The sequence below is a fragment of the Lynx rufus genome, unplaced genomic scaffold, assembly GCF_022079265.1.
Source record: "Lynx rufus isolate CCGP_SWC_20201006 ecotype Redwood Valley unplaced genomic scaffold, mLynRuf1.p SCAF_6, whole genome shotgun sequence".
Classification (NCBI taxonomy): Eukaryota; Metazoa; Chordata; class Mammalia; order Carnivora; family Felidae; genus Lynx; species Lynx rufus.
The window spans coordinates 70,732,485-70,757,276 of NW_025814878.1; the positions used below are offsets into that span (position 1 = coordinate 70,732,485).

The 24,792-nt window shown below is 37.1% G+C and overlaps 1 protein-coding gene across 4 annotated transcripts in view; it reads right to left on the bottom strand.

The window, feature by feature from the left end:
• LOC124528385 (cytochrome b5 reductase 4) overlaps positions 1–24,792 on the bottom strand; it is a 94,620-nt gene that overhangs the window by 59,280 nt on the left and 10,548 nt on the right. For all 4 annotated transcript variants that reach the window (XR_006966156.1, XM_047101952.1, XM_047101953.1 and 1 more), the window contains 2 exons: positions 6,629–6,729; positions 2,974–3,055 (listed from right to left, as the gene is read on the bottom strand). Coding sequence is in view for 3 of the 4 variants with exons in the window: in XM_047101952.1 (XP_046957908.1) it covers positions 2,974–3,055; positions 6,629–6,729 (183 nt within the window). In the remaining variant the exon portion in view is untranslated. The remainder of the gene's footprint in view (positions 1–2,973; positions 3,056–6,628; positions 6,730–24,792) is intronic.

Genomic DNA, 24,792 nt, shown 5'->3' on the forward strand with positions numbered 1-24,792 from the left:
CTACTTACTTCTGGAAATCTGATTACAAGGGTTGGATCCCCCACACCTCTTGCATATTTTTTTACCCCTTTGTTTCTCTGTGGTACATTCTGTATAATTTACGCTGCTCAATCTTGCCATTCACTGAGCTCTTCTACTATGTCTAAACTCTTTGGCTACTTGTGCTATGTAATTTTTAAACTCACCACCTCTATTTTTCATTTCTAGAAATTCTCTCTTGTTTTTTAATTCAACACAATTAAATTTTAACAGTCTCTGTTAACAATTTTAACAGTCTCTTGTTTTTTACTCATGTTACTAATAGATTCTTACTGTCCTTAACATTTCAAATATAACTAGTTTTAGTCTGTATATGAATAATGAAGCCCTAAGGGTGAAATTCTGCTCTTGTTTCTTGCAGAAACAAGAAACAGTGATTTGTTTCCTCATGTGTTGTCTAATTTTTATTGGACACTAATAATTATCTGATGTGTACCTGTGGGAATTTTGAGGGCTTTAGGTCTTAAGTGTGTTTCACGATTAAAAATGTGTATACACCTCGGGGCGCCTGGGTGGCGCAGTCGGTTGAGCGTCCGACTTCAGCCAGGTCACGATCTCGCGGTCCGTGAGTTCGAGCCCCGCGTCGGGCTCTGGGCTGATGGCTCAGAGCCTGGAGCCTGTTTCCGATTCTGTGTCTCCCTCTCTCTCTGCCCCTCCCCCGTTCATGCTCTGTCTCTCTCTGTCCCAAAAATAAATAGATGTTGAAAAAAAAAATTAAAAAAAAAAAATGTGTATACACCTCTGACAAACAGCCTGGGAAACTACTAATGGGAGGCCATTTTATTTTTTGGTTTGAGGTTTCTGAGACCACATAGGTGGAATATATTTGAATTCCCAACTCTTATGTAGGCAGGGCTGCGGTTACAAATTCTCTGAGGAAATCTCTCTTTCCTCTCCCCTGTCACCTCATAAATAAGGTCAGGGCAGACAAAATAACCTGACATTCCCTTGTGTTGGACAGATTTTCTTCATGCTTTCCCATTTCACTCATTACACAGACCTTCAAGAGTCTAGGGGCGCCTGGGTGGCGCAGTCAGTTAAGCGTCCGACTTCAGCCAGGTCACGATCTCGCGGTCTGTGAGTTCGAGCCCCGCGTCAGGCTCTGGGCTGATGGCTCAGAGCCTGGAGCCTGTTTCCGATTCTGTGTCTCCCTCTCTCTCTGCCCCTCCCCCGTTCATGCTCTGTCTCTCTCTGTCCCAAAAATAAATAAACGTTGAAAAAAAAAATTAAAAAAAAAAAAAAAAAAAAGAGTCCAAGCCATAGGAAGGGATCTCGGTTCCAACTCCCTGCTTTTAGAGACCCACAATCTGGTCTTCCACTCACTGTGTGACCGTTAACATTCTGGCATGGCTCTTAATCTAGATGATATCCAGATCATCTAGATAAGTGCTAGAAGGAAACGGAGGCATCAGAGCTAGCTTATCACCCTGGATTGCTGCCTGAACTTACCCTTTTTGTATGGGGAAATATCTGGAGATTTTGAACCAATCCGCTTATTTTAAATGGTGTTTATCATATTTGGTGAAGTATTTTGAGAGTCATCTGTCTTTCATTTCCAGAGAGGAAGAAAGAAACCAGAAAAGTCCTTTTTCTAACTTCACGTCCCTTATGGAATAAGAGCCTCAGGAACCCGCATACTTTCTGATACTACAGAAGAAGACATGACCATTAGTACCAGATTATGTAAATGAGATAAGGAACAGTCAGGATGAGGTAAAAGTAGTCATTCAGAAACTCGAATTAATACTGTGTCTCCCGCTGGCAGTGAATTAGTGAATTTAGGAGTCAGTTAAAAGGAGAAAGGAATTGGCTTAAAACGTAAACTGGTTTGGAAGAACTTCCAGACACTAAAAGTCACATTAGTGTGCTTTTGGTATACACACATACTGCTTATTTGTTTTGTAACAATGGGAAGAAAAAGAAATAATCCTTTTTGAGCATCTATTACACTCACGGTGAAAGGAACTTTACTCATGTTACTTCCTAGTCCTATGAATCACTGTACAGATGAAAACTGAGGGTCAGAGGTAGAAACTGGCCCAAAGACTGCACAGTCAATAGGCCGTGGAGCTAGGGTTCAAATCTGGGCATGCCTGTGCTATTTCCACACTGCTGACGGAGGCCTTGAGTGACAAAATTCACTGAACTAATAATAAACAGAAGACTCAGGTCAAATAAGCCAATTTATTCTTAATTGAGTGTCAAAGTCAGGAGTTACTTAAAAGAAACGACTACCGTTCTATCCACAGTCAAGAATTAAGGGCAGCATTTCTGCTATTCCTGTTGCATGTCCAAAATTTTCAGAGAGTGCTCTTCTGAAAGAAGCTTAGGAGGCAAAGAGGTGATCTCCAACACCACACAGATTGTAGAGTCAGGTCAGAAGGTTAGGGTAGGGAATCGGGTGTATTTTAAAAGTAGTTTAAAATCAGAACAAGGGTTTTCCATAATACAGGGGCAAGGAGGGGAAGGTTCAAGGCAAATGGGAGACAAAGCTGGGAGGAAAAATTTCATTGTATAACATCATAATTTCTGGGTTTTGAGTCATGTGACTATATTACATATTCAAAAAAATAAATTCTCAAAAACGAGTCTAAAATTCAACTTTAACCAAGTGTTCTAGCTAACCCATGTAACAACAGAATAAAAGACAAATAATGAAAACTAAATAAGAAGTAAATAGAGTCCATTCACTTCCATAATGCTCATTCCTCACACTTATGAATGTTCTCTCAAAACCTGTCAATATTCTAAGGTTAAGTCATTGCTTCATTCATTCATTCATTCATTTAAAATCTTTACAGTGGCTGGACCAGGAGGCCGGTGAAAAATAAGAACAATATAATGATTTATTTAAATCTATCTGTCGAAATCTAAGTAAAAAAAAGTATGTGCGTGTTACACATCACTGCCAGGTTAGCACTTGGCACAACTTACCTTTAGGAAGAGCAGGTTTAACTGCCATTCTGCCAACCAGGCATTCTTTCAGCATGGATTCATAATTGACCCAACGATGAACCTGGTGTGGGATGTAAATGACAGAGAAGCGACATGACTCTGACTCCATGAGATGCTCTAATTTTATTCGGAGCAAAACTAAACATACTTAGACTGCTCTGGAAAACTAAGCAGATTCAATTAGCCAGTAAGGGAGTGACAGGAAGGCAGCATACAATGTTCTCCAAGTGCCGTGTACAGACCTTTCAGATACCCATGAGGTCTCAACTAGTTTCATAATAATACTAAGATGTTATTTGTCTTTTTCACCAGTGTTGACGCTTGCAATAACGTGAAAAAGGCAATGCTAGGTAAAACTGCTTGCATGCTGGCAAGTCAAGGCAGAGGTTTCAATCTTTATATTCTTCACCATCACATACCCATGGGGGCCAGGGGATTGGTTTCATTTAAGAATATGCTTTATGAAGTAGAAGAAATTATTAATTTTCTTAAGTCTCAACGTCTGAGTAGAGGTCTTGCTTACATTCTGTGTAACAAAATGAGAAGTTCTCAAAAACGCTTCTGCTGCAAAGTAAGATCCTCACCTTGAAGGAAAATACCCAGGCAATTATTTGATTTGCAAACTGAACTGAGCTTTTGTCTCAGAAGACCATTTATATGTAAAAGAAAAAAAATGACTGATAAACAAACTGGTTATTCAGACTTGGGTATCTGACAGACATTTTCTTGAAAATGAACAGACTGAGGTTGTCACGTCAAGGAAAACAGCTGCCATTATTTGTTGCCTGACTCATCAGTGGGAATTAGATTTAAACACCCTCTGGAGGACACCTTCTCAATATACATTAAAAGCCTAAAAATATGCAGCTCTTTCACTGAGTAATTTGTGAATTTACCTGAGAAAATATTCACATACACACGAAGATGCAAGTACCAGGATATTCATCACAGCACTATTTATATTAGCAAAATATTGGAAACAACCTAGATGTCGAATTGTAAAAGACCAGTAAAAGAAAATTAATAAATTATTCAATAAAATACTAGATAATCAGGAAAATAATCAGGTCAAATAATACTGATATGAGAATGCTTGTGTACACTCCTGAGTTAGTAAATATATACTAAAATAACAAATATGCAATATACATATATAATTATAAAGGAGCCTCCATTTATTAATATAAATTAAAATTCCATATACCAAATATTTATGGAGCATCCAATAACATGTAAAGCACTATCCCTGGGGCTAGAGCATTGGGTAGAATTTTAACAGATAAATGAAGAAGAAGGATATCCAAGGAGGCAAAAGTATGAGGTATCCCAATCATAGAACGGGTGATTGGCTCAAAGTACTTCCATTTGCTCAAAGCCAAGTGCATATTGAGGATATTTACTTTAATACAGTCTTTTGAAGGCCTCAAAGGCCATGATAATGACTTTTGATTTATCCCATTGTCAATGGTGAGCATCAGAGAGCTGTAGAACAAGGTGCTAAGATGACTGTCTTTAAGAACACTAATCTAGCTGTCATGTTATTTACATTGGTACTGGAAAGTAAAAGGATCTGTACAGTGTTACAATGGTAGGGCCAGAGAAGGTGATAATGACTTGATCTAAGGCAGTGGGAAGAGAGAAAAGAATGTAATGTTTAAAGACAGCATCATGGGATTTCGCTAGTGACCAGATAGTGGTGCACAATGAGAAAAGGCAAAAATTACTTAAGTGGCTTCAAGTCCCCATTACCAGAAAGAGGAAAACAGAGGGGGAATAAAAGGGAAGTAGATGGGTTGATATTATTTGAGAGCAAAATGAGTTGAAGTGCCAACAGGTTATCAAATTGCCCATCAAGCATCTGAAAATACACAACAAGAGGTCAGAAGCAGGATCTAAAGTAAAGACAAATCTGACAGAGAAAAGATTATTTAATATTCTTTGTGCAACTCAAATACTAGCCATGAATAAGTTCTCCAGTGTTTAAAGATATAAAAAGCTTCACCACAGAATCTAGAATATAAAGTTGTTTACTTCTGTGGTAAGTGAAAGTCTTAAATAAACATCACTGGTCCTATGAAAGCCAAGGGGAACGCAGCAATCTGGTAACTAACATACTATTTAAACTGCTAAAGAATTTAACACTATAGCAGTTCTTGTGACTTCTCCGAAACAATTTTGCTTAAATAAGGTCCATATTAACTTCACAACACTGAGGAATATAAATAGGACTAGATTTTACTGAGGAATCTTCTTGTGGAAGAGTATATTCAGAATCAAGAGGTTACAGAATAGATATAAGAAAAAAGTATGGCAGACAATTTTTCACACAAATGCTTCCAAACTTTTCTATTTGGCTTGCATTGAGAGACAATAACAACTACCAAATGACGATGAGAATTTGCCTTAAAACAGCAATAAGGGGGCACCTGGGTGGCTTAGTTGGTTAAGCATATGGCTCTCAGGTCATGATCTCGCAGTTTCATGAGTTGGAGCCAGCGTTGGGCTCTGCGCTGACAGTGTGGAGCCTGCTTGGGATTTTCTCTCTATCTATCTCTCCCTCCTTTGCTCATGCTGTCTCTCTGTCTCTTTCTCTCTCAAAATAAGTAAAAATTAAAAGTTAAAAATTAAAAAAAAAAAACAGCAATAAGAACCTCCCAAGGAGAATGCTATTATGACCAATGGCCAAATATGACTTTTCTCCAACCAAGGAAAAACACTAATTGCAAATAGGATTCTGCTATTTAAGCAGATGCACATTAAGTACATTTAAATATAAAACAAACTATATTTCTGGCAACCTGGTCAAAAATTAAATCCTAAAATGGATGAAAAAGTAGAAGGAACAGAAATCAAATTATATTTGTTCAGAAGTCAACTCTAAAGATAACCCAATCTGACTCTGGTATCTGAAATGGTAAAATCCCAGTACTACGATGTGGATAATCATCACAAAATACAAAATAAAGTATATGTGAGACAAAAGCAAATTTCTGTTCTTCTCAAGATTGTTTCAAAATAACAGTTCACTCTATTGACAGCAGTAAACATAACTCTATATAACTTTAAAATAGTATAAGAGCCAATGTTTGTTTTTAGTCAATGTAAGGGGAAAGATGACTAATTTAAATAAACGTCTTTTGAAATATACATTCAGAATCTCTGCTATCACTCTAGGAAAAATAAGTTTTCTATTCATTAATCATCTGATTTTCTACATGATAAGCAGATTCAGTACAGCAAGATAAGCCAATTATATAACAATTCCCAAATGAGAAAAAACTAAGGGCAGAGAAGCTAAGTGGCTTGTTCTTTTTTCCAATTGTTACTGTCGTCCATAAGCCACTCGTCATCATAATCAAAATTAATAAAAACTGAGTAATCAGCTGCTAGCAGAGGAGACAGCAAGCACTTAAGAGGAGACTCCTGGATACAGATTTGAAACCATCTCTAAAATTATAGTAAAATAATTCAAAGACAAATTAAACAGTTGTTACTCTCGAGCATCTTCCCAAATTTCAAAATTCAAGCCAATGCATATGAAATTTGTGCAACTATTTTTTCTCTACAACTATCACACTGCTAAATCTAAGAGAACCCTCCCACTGTAATAGTATGATTAATTTCACCACCTTACCTGATCAAAAAGGTCAGTACCATCCGATCCTGCCGCTCTCATTAGTTCATCTTCTCCACCAGGATGATACTCCATATATGGAGTGACATTATAAACAAACCCTGTATCAAAACAAGAGGAAATAATATCATAAAAAAACTTCTTAAAAATTATACAAACTAGAAATGTAAGTTTCAATAAATCTTTTCAAATACATCCTTTTTAACAAATCATTATTATTTCTAAGTATTAAAAACATAAACGGTCAAAGATTTCATCATACTCGCAAGCTAACAAGTTAGCCTGCCAGTTTCATGGGTCCTCGGCAGAAAACATCAGACACAGAGGACAGTTTGGTACTCACATCACTAGCAGTACCCACAATATCAGCATTTGCATGAGTTCCCTGAACCCCAATTCCTACAGACCTTTGGGAAGAGGGTCAGATCATACCTGTACACTCAATGTGCTGCATGACAAGAGGGGAAATTTGAGTTTAGGAAAGTCGAGTCTTTTATAACGAGCAGTAAGCACACGCGTCCTTCGTTCTGGAGGAAGATATTTTCTTTATTGTACCCAACAGTAGGCAAGTGGTCCTTTGCTCTAGAGTCACTAGCTCTACCTCCTGAGGTTGTTTACTATGCACACATCCTTGAAAAGACAGTCAGTACTTCTGCTCATAAGACGTGCAAATATCTGAAAACCCTATAGAAAATTGCCTCCTAACACAAAGAAATAATCAAACACTGTTTATAATTTTTAAAAGCTCTCTCTCTCTAATATTTCTACTTCATCATCCTCTACTGCCCTGATAGGAGAATCTGATGAAAAAGAATCAAGGTCTCATCCATGTGTCTGATCATCTCAGTGAACACCAAGCAATCAAGGGTGCCTGGGCCACTTAGGCATGCTCTGGGAAAGCAAGCACAATTCTTTTCTGCAGTTGCCCAAGGAACAAAGATTATTGTTTAGATCTTAATAAACCCTTTATCTTCCCAGAGTATTTATTTCATCTGTTCATACATTTAAATGTATGGTTACCGTTTTTTAAAAAAAGAACAGGAAACAACAAAGGAGGAGTTGCTTTGTTCTCAAAGCAAGAAGGCTAGGAGTTGCTAGTCTTCTCAAAGAAATGAGTTGCTTTTTAGTCCTTTACTTGAAAACTACAGAGTAGATAAATCCAGCCCTGAAGACACCTCAAGGGTGCCATGAGAACAAGTGGTTTTCTTCTATCCAGGACATTTCCCTCTCTATGTTATGACTTCCATGAATTTAAATCACCTCAGATAACTTAAAATGTTCATCTACAGAATAATCTTGGGAGGAAAGAAGTGATTGGGTTTCAGACCCAAAAAGGCACTGTAGTTTTTCCACAAGTTTAATTTTAGAGAATAACCAACTAGGTAGATTTCTTTATAAAACTGCTTAAAAAGCAATTTAGGCAACAAAAAGAAGTAAATTCACAAAATCTTTCAGCAGTCCTCCAAATAAGTCTGAGGAGAAAAAAAAAAAAAAGCAACTGGTGGAGTTTCCCCCTTCCTTCTTCCCTATCCATCTTCTCCACCAAATTTGGAAGGAATTTTTCCTATTGTTTAGTGCTTCGAAATCCATAGTCCACAAGTGCCAGAGATAATGATTAGGATCAGACTTATTCCCAATTGATTTTTTAAAGACAGAATGCCTTCCAGACAAAAGAATCCCAAACTTCCCCTGTAACCAAACCTTGACTAGAGTTTCTCAAAACATGAGACTTAGAACACACGATCACGCACCGTCTTTGATGGAATTTCATTACCTGTCAGTAACCAGCAGAAAGACAACCAGGCAGGCAGCCCTGCCAGCTATCCAGAATCAGCATAGAAAGCCTAAAACACCCCACACAAATTCTCTTCAGCCTCCCGACCCTTTAGACTGACCTTCAGCCTCTCTCATCAACTCACTCTGGACCTGAACAACTCCCCATGGTCTTTAAAGGGACAAGACCAGGAATGCCTAGACAATCCCTCACTATAAGGAATTGAGACTTAATGTCTCAGCCCAAGAAATGTTAGATCCAACCACATCTGGCTCATGATTTGTTAATTATGACATATAAACCTAGCTCCAAAAATGCAAATGATGTTTTTAGTCTGGTGCCGAGGCTCACTCTTCTCTCTTTTTCTTCCTCTATTTTATGTCCTTCCTTTTTCCTTTTCAAAAGCATTCCTGAAAACTAAAACTTGAAAGTGGCAGAAGAAAACAAATGCAAAGAACCGAACCTTATGCTCTCCTTCTGTGCTTCACTGTATTCTGTTTGTACTATATATGCTTTTTAAAAAACAAGCCTCTAGCTTCCTATATCCTTACTACCTGGTTTTTAGAAACTAATTTTGCAACTTTCTAAATTTTGCAACGACACAACTTCTTCCTACAGCTTTAGTTGCTCAAGTATGGCAGATGTATACAATTGATTGCCTATTAAACAGATAGTATTTGGGGGCCCACAGACATAATCTCAACTTTATGCTAGGCTATTAATAAATTCTGCAAAACCTAAATCCTAATAATGACATTAAGAACAAAAATAGGCAGGAAGAGATTCATAAAACTAGGCAGGAAGAGATTCATAAAACACCAATCCTGAATGGTACAAAATTGCTGTGACCAAGATCCTCTGGTTACAGTCCAAGTGGTGCTTTTAGATCATCTACTTGGGTCACCTTCAGTTGCAGGGGAAGATTTAAGGAGAGTATCTATTGACTTTATTGATGAGTTGATCTATCCATCCACTCATCCACCCATCTATCCATCCATCCATCCATCCATCCATCCATCCATCCATCCATCTTATCTATCCGTTCCCTCCTTTGTACTGCTTTTTTTTTTTTCTGGATTTTGTTTTATAAATTCTGACCAGGGACAGATTGCCTGACTACTGTTAATAAAAGCAAGTTAATTTCACAATATATACACATACAAATCATAATGTTGTACATCATAAACTTAAAAAGTGCTATATGTCAATTATATCTCAATGTAAGGGAAAAAATATAGATAAAAAAGAACAACTTATTAAAAATTAAAATTAAAATACAACAGTTTTATTAGGAACATATGCTCTAATGTTTAAATACATCACCTTTTAAATGCCCAAGCAATATTCAGGGGTACATTTTTAGCTAACTCATCCTAGCAGAGTTGCCGTGCAATTGAAAACATGCACTCAGAACAATGGCTACACTAAGTTTTTTAGGCAAGGTACTGGTAGTACCTGTGCCAATATTTTTGCAGTAAGCTATCTCTTTTGTGTTAATAGGTCTGGAACTCTGAGCTCTCAACTAAGTTCTTAGAATAACAATTACGCACTTTAAAATGACCAGTTAGTGCTTTGCATCCTCAGAAACTTACGCTACTTGGGGTTCTCTCTCTCCCTCACTCTCTGCCCCTCTCCAGCTTACGCTTGCACACACACTCTCTCTCAAAATAAATAAATTTTAAAAACATAGAAATACTGCACAATACTTGGCATGTATGTGATAGGCAGTAAATAAATTTTTGTTGAATGAATACCATGTGGGGCTTTAGAGTTAAATCTATGTTTGAATTTTAAACAAAGATTAATTTTAAATCTGACTACAAAAATACCACTTTTACTTACAGCGGTAGTTCTCAAATTTGGGGACTTGAAGATCTCTTCACTCTTTAAAAAATTGAGGACCCCCGAAGGAGCTTTTGTTTATGATGGTTATATCTATTGATGTTTTTACCTTTCATAAATGAAAATTAAGAAATTTAAAAAGGCAGCTCTTTCTACCCACGGGTCCTGTCCCTGTTCTTTAATAAAACAACGAAAGATGGAAAGAGAAAAAGACAAAGAGAAAAAGAAAAAGAAATTTAAAGAATATTTTTAAATTAAAAATGAAAACAATAAGCTCACTATATATTATCCCAAATAATAGGTATTTTTATGAAAAATAACTATATTTTCCAAAAAAAAAAAAAAAAGCTAGAGAAGTGCCATTGTTTTAAATCTTGGCACATATCTTTAAAGCGTGGCTTAATAGTTGACACCTGTATTCTCATGTCACCTTCTGCACCTAATCCTATATACCTGTGAAAGAAGTATTTTTTTAAAAGGCAGATAACAGTATTACTACAAAGAATTTTTGGACTTGGACCACCCACCAAAAGAGTTTTGAGCTCCCTCAGGAACCCCTGGATCATGCTTTGAGACTCTCTGACATAAAATAGAACAAAGAAAAAATGACGAATTATTAGTGGGTGTGTGGCCTGAACCATGGGGATGCAGTTCACTCCTTACCGGTGAGCTTTTAGGGTTCACATATGGTTACATAACCTGAAAAAGTATGGGAGCCTAATCTGGGAGATAGATTAATAGGTATAAATGTCACTTGAGTCTTACACTGTGGTGTCTGCTATAGAGCTGGCACTGAGAATAAGTTGAGGCTTGCTGCAATCCAGTTGTGAGTTCACTTATCTGAGATATGTGATTCAGGTTCTGTAGGTGGGAAAAGGCTTTTTCTACCTACGGGAAGTTGGAGAGGTAACTGAAAAACAGTGCTCTGAAACGAAGTTTCACACAATGTTGCCGAGAATGGAACACGTCTGGCAGTTCCTCAAAAGGTTAAAAATAGACTGTATGTGATCCAGATTTATTCCTAGGTGGATACTCAAAAGAAAGAAAAATATATGCTCATGCAAAAACGTGTACATGAATGTTCATAGCAACATACTTCATAATAACTTAAATGTCAATGAGCTGATGAACAGATAAAGAAAGTGTATCATATCCATATGTGGAGTAATATTCAGCCAGAAAAAATACTGAAGTATTGACACATGCTACAACACGGATGAACCCTGAAAATAGTATACTAAGTGAAAGAAGGCAAACACAAAAGACCATATATTTCATGCTTTCATTTAAATGAAATGTCCCAAATTTGCAAGTCTCAAGAGACAGAAAGGACATTAGTGGTTACCTAGAGCTGGGGAGGATGGCTAAAGAATGTTTCTGCATATTGCTAAACCATAGCATCTGCGGTCAGTGACCGCTATATAGGGACTCTGATTCTTCACAACATCAGTATCAAAAACTCAAAGGTGATTTCTCCTTTTCAAAAAACTAATGAGTCTTCTTTTGTTTGCTTGTTTCTTTTTAATACTTTTTAAATTCAGATCATGTGACCAGTGTTACTAGTGTCTCTTTTACTTGGCTGCTAGGAAGTTCAGGACTACATTTAATGCTCAATCACAGTAATACTGTTAGCTAGGTTAGGCAACTGGTATATTTTCTTTTCTTTTATGTTTTACTGTGGGTTTTTAAAATTCTTACACATAAAGTTAAACATTGCGTTGCACGATGCCTTAGTCTTTAGCAGTAACAGTTAGGGTTTAAGTTACAACAAATATAAAAAGTATATGTGAAAAACGAGGGGCATTTACCAAGATGGAGAAGAGTTCTTTCTGTGTAAAATGGCAACATTAGTTTTTAGGTATAAAAATGATACTGAACATTGAACTCAAACCTTTAAATAAGCAGTGAGCTCCGAGACACTGGTACTATTTAAGTACATGATGGATGATGGTCTGTAGATCTTATAGAGGTTAAGTCCTGTACTAATGAGAAATCAGACTAAAAACTGACTTTAGAGTTTTCCCAGTTTTTTTTTAATTTTTTTTTAACGTTTATTTATTTTTGAGACAGAGAGAGACAGAGCATGAACGGGGGAGGGGCAGAGAGAGAGGGAGACACAGACTCGGAAGCAGGCTCCAGGCTCTGAGCCATCAGCCTAGAGCCCGATGCGGGGCTCGAACTCACGGACCGCGAGATCGTGACCTGAGCTGAAGTTGGACTGACTGAACCACCCAGGCGCCCCGAGTTTTCCCAGTTTTAAGACATAGGGCTCAAACCCACGAACCGCGAGATCATGACCTAAACTGAAACCAAGAGTTGGTCACTTAATCAACTCAGCCACTTAGGAGCCCCTGTAGTATTTCTATTTATTTCGCTATTCACCACAGTTCATTTTGTTGGCTCTAAAATAAATGAAGGGCTCTAAAGGAAACATGTTTACTGGGTTAACACAGTAAAATCATAGCTTATTTCACAGTATTCAAATGCAGATCCAGTTTTGCAAGTGAAACTGTGACTACTTTGCCATCTTGTGTTCAATAAAGAAATAGCACATTATTTTTATTTTACATCTACTGATATTTACCTAGTTTCTCCTAGCAACTGCTGAGAGAGGGTGTTAAAATATGCAACAATGATTGTGGATTTTAAGTCTATCTTTCAATACTATTAATGTTTGTCTCATGTATTTTGAAACTTTGTTACAAGGCATAAACAGTCTTCCTAATGAACTGACTCTTTATCTCTAGTAAGATTTCTTGTCTTTGTCTGGTTATATCTTTTATCTAATTTTAATATAGTCCAATCTTATTATACTTACTATCTAGACAGTATACGTTTTTCTAAGCATTTACTTTCAACCTTTCTGTCTCCTTATATTTAAAATGTATCCCTTATACAGAGCACCTGAACAGACATTTCTACAAAGAGATACAAATGGTCACCAGGCACATGAAAACATGCTCAACATCATTCATCATCAAAAAAATGCAGATCAATCCACAATGAGATATCACCTCGTATCTGTCAGAATGAGTAAAATCAAAAACATGAGAAATAACAAGTGTTGGCAAGGATGTGGAGAAAAAGGAACCGTCACGTACCGGCAGTAGGAAATCAAATTGGTGCAGCCACTGTGGAAAACAGTATGAGGTTCATCAAAAAAATTAAAAATAGAAATACTGTAGAATCTATAATTCCACTACTGGGTATTTATCCAAAGAAAACAAAGACACTAATTTGAAAAGATACATGCACCCTTATGTTTATTACAGCATTATTTACAATGGCCAAGATATGAAAGCAACCCAAGTGTCTACTGATTGATGAATGGATAAAGATGTGGTATATTACATACACAGTGGTATATTGGTCAGCCATAAAAAAAGAATGAGGTCTTGCCATTTGCAATAAACGGATGAACCTAGAAGGATTACGCAAAGTGAAATAAGTCAGACAGACAAATACCATATGATTTCACTCATAAGTGGAATGTAAGAAACAAAACAAATGGACAAAGAAAAAAAGAGACAAAAAAAGTGACTCTTAAATACAGAGAAAAAAAAACTAGTGGTTCCCAGAGAGGAGGCGGGTTGGGGGATGGGTGAAATACACAAAGGGGATTAAGAGTACACATATAGTAATGAGCACTGAGTAATGTATAGAATTGTTGAATCATTATACTATACACCTGAAACTAATATATAACACTGTGTGTTAATTATACTTCAATAAAAAAAGAAAAAAAAAGGAAAGGAGTTGACCTAAGGTACTTTGGAAACCAATGTTTTGACTGGGAATGTAAAACTAAAGACAAAATTATACAAAACACTAAAATAAACAAACCAACAAAGTGTATCCCTCATAGCCATCATGTAGTTAGGTCTTGACACACACAAACACACAATCTCTTTCAATTCAAATAACTGGTCCATTTATACTTGATTATTGATGTGGCTGAATTCAGAGCTACCATTTTATCAGTCTTCATTCTTATTCTCAAATTTTCTTTTTCTTCTTCCAAGTTTTCTGCCTGTGTCTCTGTTCCTCTTTCCCTGCCTTCTTTTGGGTTAACAAAGTATTTTTTAGAATTTCATTTTATCTACTGACTTTTTAGTTATACCTCTTTACATTATTTTTTAAGTGATTGTTCTAGGGATATATAGTATATGTCCTTAACTATAACCAATCCACTTGAGTTAATACTGTACCCCTTTTTACATTTAATATAAAAACCATTTACCACTCTCCATTCCCTATACTTTGTGCAACCCCTCAGTAGAATGTTATAATTTTTGCTTTAAACATTAGTTACCTTGTTTTAACAGGTAAGAGGGGAAAAAGTAATTTTTTCCTCTTTATTCACATATTTACCATTTCCTAAAGATCTGAGCTTACATCTGGTATCATTACCCTTCAACCTGATGAACTTCCTGTCAAACTCCTTATGGTGTAGGTCAGCTAGTGCTGAATTCTCAGTTTTTGCTTATCTGAAAAAGTCTTTATTTCCTTTTTCTCTTTAAGGAATTCTGTAACTTTAAAGATACAGAATTCAGGGCTGATGTTGTAGGTTTTTTTCCTTCAACAAATCATTTTTATTGTTTCCGTGTGTGTGTGTGTATGTGTGTGTGTGTGTGTGTGTCTGACTGTTGTCAAGATTTTCTCTTTATTTTTGGCTTTTAGCAGTTTGAGTATAATGTGCCTCTATGTAATATGGTTTGTATTGATTATGCTTGGATCTGCTAAGCTTCTGAATTGACAATTTCATGTGTTTCACCAAATTTGGGAAATTTCTGGCCATCATGTTTTCAAATATTTTTCTGCCCCATTCTCCTTTTCCTCTCCTTCTAGAACTACGACTACACATATACTAGACATTTTTATTTTGTCCTGTAGGTCCCTGAGCCTTTGTTCAAATTCTTTCTAATCATTTTCCTCTCTGTTTTTCAGATTATATAACTTCTATTAATCTATCTGCAAGTTTACTAAATCTTACTTCTGTTACCTCTAATCTGCTATTAAGCCCATTTAGTAAAAATTTTTATTTCATGTATTATATTTTTCAATTCTAAATTTCCACGTCTTTATAGTTTCTTTTTCTCGGCTGAGATTTCCTATTTGTTCATTCATTATATACATGCATTCCTTTATTTTCATGAGTATAGTTATAATAGGTGCCTTAAAATCCTTTTGAATCCTTTTAAATTTAACATCTGGATCATCTCAGAGTCACTCTCCGATAATTGCCTTTTCTCTTCAGCATGTCTGCAAATTTTGGATTATATTCTGGCCATTGTAAATAATATGTTGCAGAAACTCTAAATTCTGTTACCTTCCTCCAAAGAGAATGATTGTTTTAGTACGCAATTAATTGGACTCAAACCCCAAAACTCTGTTTCCCCTCTGTGGGAATGAAAACTGAAACTTCTATTCGGTGCTTTTAGCCTTACTGGAACAGTCAGGGTCTGTCTATGCAAGATTTAGACAGTTTATATTCATCTCTAGATTTCTCTTTTTCTGGATTTTCTCCCTCACTTTCCAGTTGTTCCAGATGCCCCAAACTCTGTCATCTAGTTCTTCAAGCCAGTACGACTGGGAGTCTCCCCTGAGTTTTAGTCATCCTTACAGTACCAAGCTGGGCATGACTTCAAGTTAAATACCATCCGAAATGGGAAACTCACCCAGTAGTTCCTTCTTCTAAATACGGATAACTCCTAACCTCTAGTTTCTGTCTGTTTTGGTTGCTTGCCAGTTTCTTTAGATAGTTATTTTTAAAAAATATTTTGTCTTGAGCTTATAGCTGGTGTTTGCTGGAGTGTTAGTCCAATAGGAGACAATTAGCTATAACCTAAAACTCAACCCTGCATATTATTTTAGAAAACTAGGTAATAATACCTTGCTAATTTCAACGGAGAAAAATGGAAAAGAAATTTATGAAAGACAAATGGATTTCATAACAACTTAAAGTAAACGTGGCCTTGGTATTTAAGAACAGTGACTAGAAACTGGGCTTACAAGATGGTGGATAGTAATTCAAGATTTGAAAGCATTTCAAGATTGAAAGCATTCATTTGTCTCCCACACTCCTGAGAAGTTTCTAAAATGACAGTGAAGGACAAATAACACATAAAGTCATAAAGACACAGAAATCAGAAGAGGAGATGACAGCAATAAAGTTTTAGAAGTCTGAAAGCCAAATGCATGAGTGACAACATACTTAGCAGCATGAAGAAAGGTAAAAATAAAGCTTGTATAAGTTGGAGGGGAACCTATAAAAAGCCAATGTGTGCAAAATAACGCCCCAAAACTGTAAGACTCAGAAATTCCAGGCCCTTCTGAAGTCAGGGTGCATGAAGGTCTCAAAATTCAATATAAGAAGCAACATAAGCCTTAAATCCCCTCCCCCATCCTACACAACCAAGCGACCAGCCCCTCCCCAACCCTGCAAGAAGTGTAGTTTACTCTCTGGAGAGGATGAACCAGAGAAACACTTACTGAAGGAAACACACTTGGGAGTGGAGGAGAGGTCTGAACTAAAAACCTGAAGCAAAGTTTACATGTCAAAACATTAAGATCCACCTCCTACCACCACCATCCCAGCAGCTCCCATTTCCCACAGAGCCCTCAGAATACTTATTTACAGATGAGGAGGAGGATTCTACCCCTAAAGACTTGCATACAGGAGGCTGGGGACACCTGCCAGTGCAGCAATTCATAGAAAAGTTCTGTCCACACACAGACAGCTTCCATTTAGCTCCCTGTTTGATCACTCTCAACATAAAAGGACAAACATTTGAAAAAAGCCTCTAAAATTAAGGTTCATTTCTAAACAAATTGTCAACCTGTGGTGCAATTTTAAAAAGGAAAAGAAAAATGAAAAATGGGACCAGCACTACTTTACAGAACCTAGAGAAAAGTTAGGTAACAACTGTCCGGAATACAACTTGGAGCTTCTAATTCCACCAAACAACTTCAATGATGGTAAATTCAATCTACAAAAAAGCTAAGACAGTCTGACCTGAATGCCTCAGTTTGCATGAGAAAATTTAAATAGAATGTGAAAAAGGCCTCTATGCACTTCAGAAGGTCAACAGGGCATAATTATCAAAGATCATCTCATGTGGCATTAGTATAAGGAAAAACAACCCTGATATTTATCTAAAAGGAAATTAATCAGCAAAAGCACTAAAAATTAACCAACGGTCTGAGCAATCAGTTATAGTCTAAATATTTTGAAAACAATTCACAAACCTCTCTTAGGGAGAACAATGAGCAAACATCATTAGCAAGAGTCACATGTGCTATCTACTTAAGCTGGATTTAAAGTTTACATCCTATTAAGCAAGACACCCTCTCTCTAAAAGATGGGTTTTCCCTATTCCATGGGATCATTTCCCTGTCTGCCCATGCTTTAGTTCTACCAGTGATAGCTACCAGCACTCGACTGACTTGCTATTAACTACTTGGGGAAAAAAAAGAAGAAAATATGTCCTTGTGCTTTGGATTATTTTTTATTTTCTAAAGCAAGTCAGCTGCAAAGATTACTTGATATAATGACAAAATTCAGAAGAGAAAGCCACAAGAAAAATTTGTTCCTACTCTTAACAAAAAGAAAAAGCCAGACAATCCAGAAAAAACAAACGTTTTTGAGCCCATCAGGGAGGTGAGGTCATAAGTCAACCATTTATCTAAAATCCAGAGTGACGAGCCCCTCAGAGGAGATGGGACACAAGAATTGTTTCATCTTTGACAAAGCACAGAAAAAAAAGATGTTGCTATAAAACAACTGAAATTTTAACAAAATGCTTAAGGGTCAAATGTGCACTGATGCCAATTTAGAATCTGAGGGCCTCAGACACAGAAAATCCTGTACCCACTCACAAATTTCTTCTTCATAGTCTCCCACCCCCTGAGATGCTCCTGAGAACCAGCATGAGCAGAGCTGAGAAAGGGATATTGCTGGCACCGGTGTGTAGTGCCTGCTCTAAGATTTGAGGGTAGAGCAGAAGTGCCAAGAAAAGTCTGTCTATACTTTCGGACTGCATGAATACAAGGTGGTTATCAGCTACTGGTGGGGCAGAAGTGAGAAATTCACCTATGCTTCAGATTGAATCCTGACACGCAGCAAAAGTTGCCTGTTGCTGGGAAGGTACAGTAAAGTCTCTCACCTTCGAGTCCTTGTATTGATACCAAACAAAAGTTAGCTGCTGCTGCTGCAAAGGGAAGAAAACACAGCTCCTCTTTTATTCTGGTCCAACACCAGGCAAATGCAAGATAAACACTGGAGAAGGGACAGAAAGCCCACTCGTGCCCAGATTCTGTGCCAATACAAAACAGAGGTCTTCTAGCACTGGAAGGAAGACAGGGAAATTGCTCCCAGCCTACACCCTCTGCCCTGTCCTCCTCCTCCTCTACAGATACAAGACAAAGCTCAGCTGTCAGGAAGGGGGTGGGGGAGAGGCAGAAAACCTGCCTGCTTTCTAGATCCTGCACTGAGTATAAGGCAGAGGACATCTCCATTGGGGAAGTGACAGAAGCACTGGAAAAGTTCAGCCTTTGGGGCAGGTGCACAGGACCTGCCTAAGACTGAGGCTAAAACAGGGAAATTGCAAAACCCCTTCTGTCTCCACCACAAGTCTTGCACCAAGTAACAAGCAAGGGAAGTCCACCAATGGGAGAGGGACAAGAGCATGGAAGGAGACCCTATATGGGTATGTAAGGCAAGCGGTCTGCTAAGAGCGGAACAGGAACAATGAGAAAACCCTCCAACGCTGCAGGCTGCACACTAAAAACAAGTTAGCAGTAACTCACTGCTGGAGGAATTTGAAGTCTGTGGTATACTGATGGTAACACTAGCAACAATAAACCCCCAAACCGGCTCAACTACTACCTAGACTGACTCGATCTAATTGTCTGCCAGTAAAAGCGCACCTGTTTCTAAGGGTAAATACCTTGGGTTTCTACTGTTCACCAGTGTGCAACACGTGACATTCAATCAAACATTAAAAGTCACATTAAAAAAAAAGACAAAAGAACTCATTGTCAAAAGAGAAAAACAGCAACACAACCAGACTTAAGATCGTGCATATGTTGGCACTATTACACAGGGATCTTAAAATAACTATAATTAACATCTTAAAAAATCTAGTAGAAAATGTAGATGACATTTAATGGAGGGGAAATTTCCTCACAGAGATAGAAACATAAAAAGGAGTCTAATGGAAATACTAATACATTTTAAAATGGGGCTCAAAAATGAATAATGGACCTTGAATCTATATAAGAAAACTATCCACAAATAATAAAGTTTCAAACTGATTAAGGAACTCCAAGGACCAATAACATAGAAACATCAAATATCAGTTTCAAACTGATTAAGAAACTCCAAGAGCCAATAATGTAGAAACATCAAATATCAGGTTTCTCAACTGGTTACTATTTTGTCAAATAATTAAAACCATAATGTGGTTTATAACTCCTACACATATCAAAATACAATAAAACCTTGGTTTGTGAGCATAATTCACTCCAGAAACATGCTTGTAATCCAAAGCACGTGTATATCAAAGCAAATTTCCCCATAAGAAATAATGGAAACTCAGATGATTCGTTCCACAACCCAAAAATATTCATATAAAAATGATTACAAACTGTAACATAATACAAAATAATAAAGAAAATATGAAATATAAAGAAAAAAATTAACCTGCACTTACCTTTGAAAACCATTGTAGCTGGTGTGAAGGAGACAAGAGACAGGAGGGTTATTGTGTATGACAACTTTCACTATCACTAATGGAATCACTGCTATCTATTGGTTCTATGGGATCTTTTTCTTTTCATACAACTTTAACAAGGAACCTATCCAATGACACTTGTTTTTGCCTCCTTTTGAGGATTTCATGGAAATGTGACATTGCATTATTGTTAAACAGATTCATCACTTACACTGCTACAGCCTTATTTGAGTGGTATTTTTCTACAAAATTTTGCACTGTTTCCCACATTTTACACATCTCCCTAATCTCACTTGAAGTGAGGGATTCCTCCACCTTTCTCTCCTCCTCCTCTGCAGACGAGATGCAGACATAGACTTCTTATAAAATCTTGCAATTTTGGCTACTCGCATACCTCATTCATACTTCTTGATGATTTCCTTCTTAACTACCACCGTAATCTTCTCCTTCTTCCATAAACTTCCTCCTTCTCCTTACTGCCTTTCTTTTCAACATTTTCCTGCATGGGGGCCACTGTATACATTTGCACGGATGCTGACTACAGTATAGTATTAATAAATTCTTGTCATATACTGTATTTAATGTAACTGGCAATAAGACAGCAGAGGAAAGGGTCTATATCTGCAGGCAGCCTGACGTAGAATGAAGCAAAGTATTCCTAAGCTTTCTCTTCTATGGAAAAGCAAAAGACTGTCTGTCCATAGGTGCTTTGAAGTGACAAAAAATACACTAGTGCCAGTTGTGGGCACCTTCCAATGTTCTGAAAAATCACTGATTTCTGTGAACCCCACAGCCTGAGACCAAGCATCTGAGCATGGAGACAATCACCCACAATCCCACAGCAAAAGAAAAAGAGAGACAGAGAGAGAGAGAGAGAGAAGAACCATTGGCTTAGTTGTGATCATGTGAGGTTTGGCATCATATATTACTGGTATTGCAAGACATTGCTCATTTATCAAGTTAAAATTTATTAGGAATGTTTGCTCACCTTGCAGTACACTTGCAGAACAAGTTATCGCAATCCAAGGTTTTACTGTATACATATGATTCAAGGTACATTTACTGAACACTAACCAGGAGCCATGCCCTGTGCCAGATGCTTGGGGTAGGGAGAGAAGCAGTGTATTAGTATCCCAAAACTCAATTTAAATAGGGAGACTATTAAAAATGGCCAAAAAAAAAAAAATGCTATAGATGGTCTAATAGTGGTCCAGCACCAAGTGCTAAGGAAGAAAGCCCAGAGAAAGAAACAGTGAGAGAGGGCCAAAGTCATGAGGAGACTAAACAGAAGAAACTGCTGGAAGAAAGAAAAGAAAGAACTGAGGATGCTAAACAATGTTGGATGGGCAAATGCCCAAGATCATGAGGAGGCTGGAGAGGACTGATAAGAGCACAAAGAGACTAGCCTTAGGAAAGAAAATGTCTTGGAAAGAAAGACATTTTTGAAAAGAGTGTGTCTTTCCAATACAAGAGAAGAGAAGAAAGAATAGAGATTATCACTAATGTTAAACACCTTATATTCACAGTGAACACTTATGATGTGTGTGCACGTGATCTCTCTCTCATATGATCATACCACCCAGCCCTTGCACATGCTTCTTCTGGGAGCCTGGAATACTGTTCCCATTCCTCTTTGCCTAATTAACTCTAGTTTATCTTTCAGATCTCTGCTCAATCTTCTGCCGTCTTCACAGCACAGTGTACCTTTCCTTCACGATACTTGTCAGACTTGATTAATGCTTTGTGTTCCCTACCAGACTGTAAATTCCATAAGATTAAAAGCCATCTCCACTTTATATTTCCAAGTTATCCCTAGAACCTGGTAGAGTGCATGACAAGAAAAACTGATTAAATGAATCAGCCAAGATGGAGGAATAGTTCGATTCCATCTTCTCTATTTTTTATGAAGGACAATTATACATAAGGTAACAAAAAAAAGCAAAAGCCATGTTTCATGGTTACTATAAATAAAAACTGTCTCAGAAGGATAGCCTATATGATTGTTAATTAAAACAACAACAACAACAAAAAAAAACAACTACAAGTAATAGGCACCCCATAGTAATTTCTTAATGAATTAATTTACATATAACCCTTAAAGTGAGTAACCCTCAAATGCTAAACCAGGACTCAATCTAGAGTTGAATACAAAACAGGAGGCAGTAGACTCTAATAGTCTAAAGATAAGAAGTTAGAAATCAGGTAATTCACATATTCACCAAAAATATCATTAAGATGAGATTATCTGCATTTGATGGTGGAGAATGTGAAATCTCTGGATCAGAATGTAAAAATCTACAGATCAGAATAGAAATGGATGAGTAAGCCTGGGCTGCAGGGCTGGTTCAATATTCACAAATCAACCAATGTGATACATCACATTGATAGAAGAAAAGGTAAGAACCATATGATCCTGTCAATACATGCAGAAAGCATTTGACAAAATATAGCATCCTTTCTTAATAAAAACCCTCAAGAAAGTCAGGATAGAAGAAACATACCTTAACATCATAAAAGCCACATAGGAAAAGCCCACAGCTAAAATCATCCTCAATGGGGAAAACCTGAGAGCTTTCCCCCTGAGATCAGAAACATAACAGGGATGTCCACTCTCACCACTGTTGTTTAACATAATATTGGAAGTCTTAGCATCAGCAATCAGACAATAAAATGAAATCAAAGGTATCCAAATTGGCAAAGAAGTAGTCAAACTTTCACTTTTCGCAGATGACATGATACTCTACATGGAAAACCCGAAAGACTCCACCAAAAAACTGCCAAAACAGATATATGAATTCAGCAAAGTCACAGCATACAAAATACATGTACTGAAATAGTTTGCATTTCTATATACCAATAATGAAGCAACAGAAAGAGAAACCAAGAATGATCCCATTTACAAATTGCACCAAAAGCCATAAAATACCTAGGAATAAATGCAACTAGAGATGTAAAGGATCTGTATGCTGAAAACTGTAAAAAACTTATGAAAGAAATTGAAGAAGACACAAAGAAATGGAAAAACATTCCATGCTCATTGATTGGAAGAACAAATATTGTTAAAATGTCAATACTTCCCAAAGCAATCTACACATTCAATGCAATCCCAATCAAAATTGCACTGGCATTCTTCTCTAAGCTAGAACAAACAATCCTAAAATTTGTATGGAACCACAAAAGACCCCGAATAGCCAAAGTAATGTTGAAAAAGAAAACCAAAGTGGGAGGCATCACAATCCCAGACTTTAGCCTCTACTACAAAGGTGTAATCATCAACACAGTATGGTATTGGCACAAAAACAGACACATAGACCAGTGGAATAGAGAACCCAGAGAACTGGACCCGCAATAATGTATGGCCAATTAATCTCTGACAAAGCAGGAAACAGTATCCAATGGAAAAAAGACACTCTCTTTAGCAAATGGTTCTGGAAGAACTGGACAGCAACATGTAGAAGACTGAAACTGGACCATTCTCTTACACCATATAAAAAATAAACTCAAAACGGATGAAAGACCTAAATGTGAGACAGGAAACCATTAAAACTCTAGAGGAGAAAATAGGGAACAGCCTCTCTGATGTCGGCTGCAGCAATTTCTTGTTCGACACGTCTCCAAAGACAAGGAAAATTAAAGCAAAAATGAACTATTGGGACCTCATCAAGATAAAAAGCTTATGCAATGCAAAGAAAACAATCAACAAAACTAAAAGGCAACTGAAGGAATGGGAGAAGATATTTGCAAATGACATATTGGATAAAGGGTTAGTATCCAAAATCTATAAAGAACTTACCAAACTCAACACCCAAAAAACAAATAATCCAGTGATGAAATGGGCAGAAGACATGAACAGTCACCCTACAACCCAGCAATAGCACTACTAGGAATTTAACCAAAGGATACAGGAGTGCTGATTTATAGGGGAAGATGTACCCCAATGTTTACAGCAGTGCTTTCAACAATAGCCAAATTATGGAAAGAGCCTAAATGTCCATCAACTGATGAATGGATAAAGATGTGGTTTCTATATACAATGGAATACTACTTGGCAATGAGAAAGAATGAAATTCTATCTAGAACTGGAGGGTATTATGCTGAGTGAAATAAGTCAGAGAAAGAAAGATACCATGTTTTCACTCATATGTAGAACTTGAGAAACTTAACAGAAGACCATGGGGGAAGGGAAGGGGAAAAAAATAGTTCCCCAAACAGAGAGGAGGCAAACTGTAAGAGACTCTTAAATACAGAGAACAAACTGAGGGTTGATGGGGGAGAGGGGCGGGAGAAAGTGTGTGATGGGCATTGAGGAGAGCACTTGTTGGGATGAGCACTGGGTATAGTATGTAAGTGATGAATCATGGGCATCTACCCCCAAAACCAAGAGCACACTGTATACACTGTATGTTAGTTAACTTGACAATAAAGTATATTTAAAAGAAAAAAAAAGAAATGATGAGTAAGGGGAAATGTAGCTATAAAAAATGTTGATTTGTATTTCCTAAACAAGCAAGTGGTAGTAGAAGAGAGGTGTTTGGAAATCTGCCATTGAGCAGTAACGAGAACAGCACACAAAGCAGACCGTGTACAGCATAGCCAAGCTAACTGTAATAACAATACATTATTGTTTAGATACACTCGGTATGACTGTGATAATGCATTCCGTTATAAATTAAAAAGTTAGCTCCAAATTTGAAAAGCTGTTCTTAGGGGGGAAAAAAGGTTTCTTTGCTGGAGACAAATAATACTGCAGTTTCTCAAAATAAAAGTAAAGCAAGGACCTATGGAAACCTAAAGAAAAGAGCCTACTGTTGGAA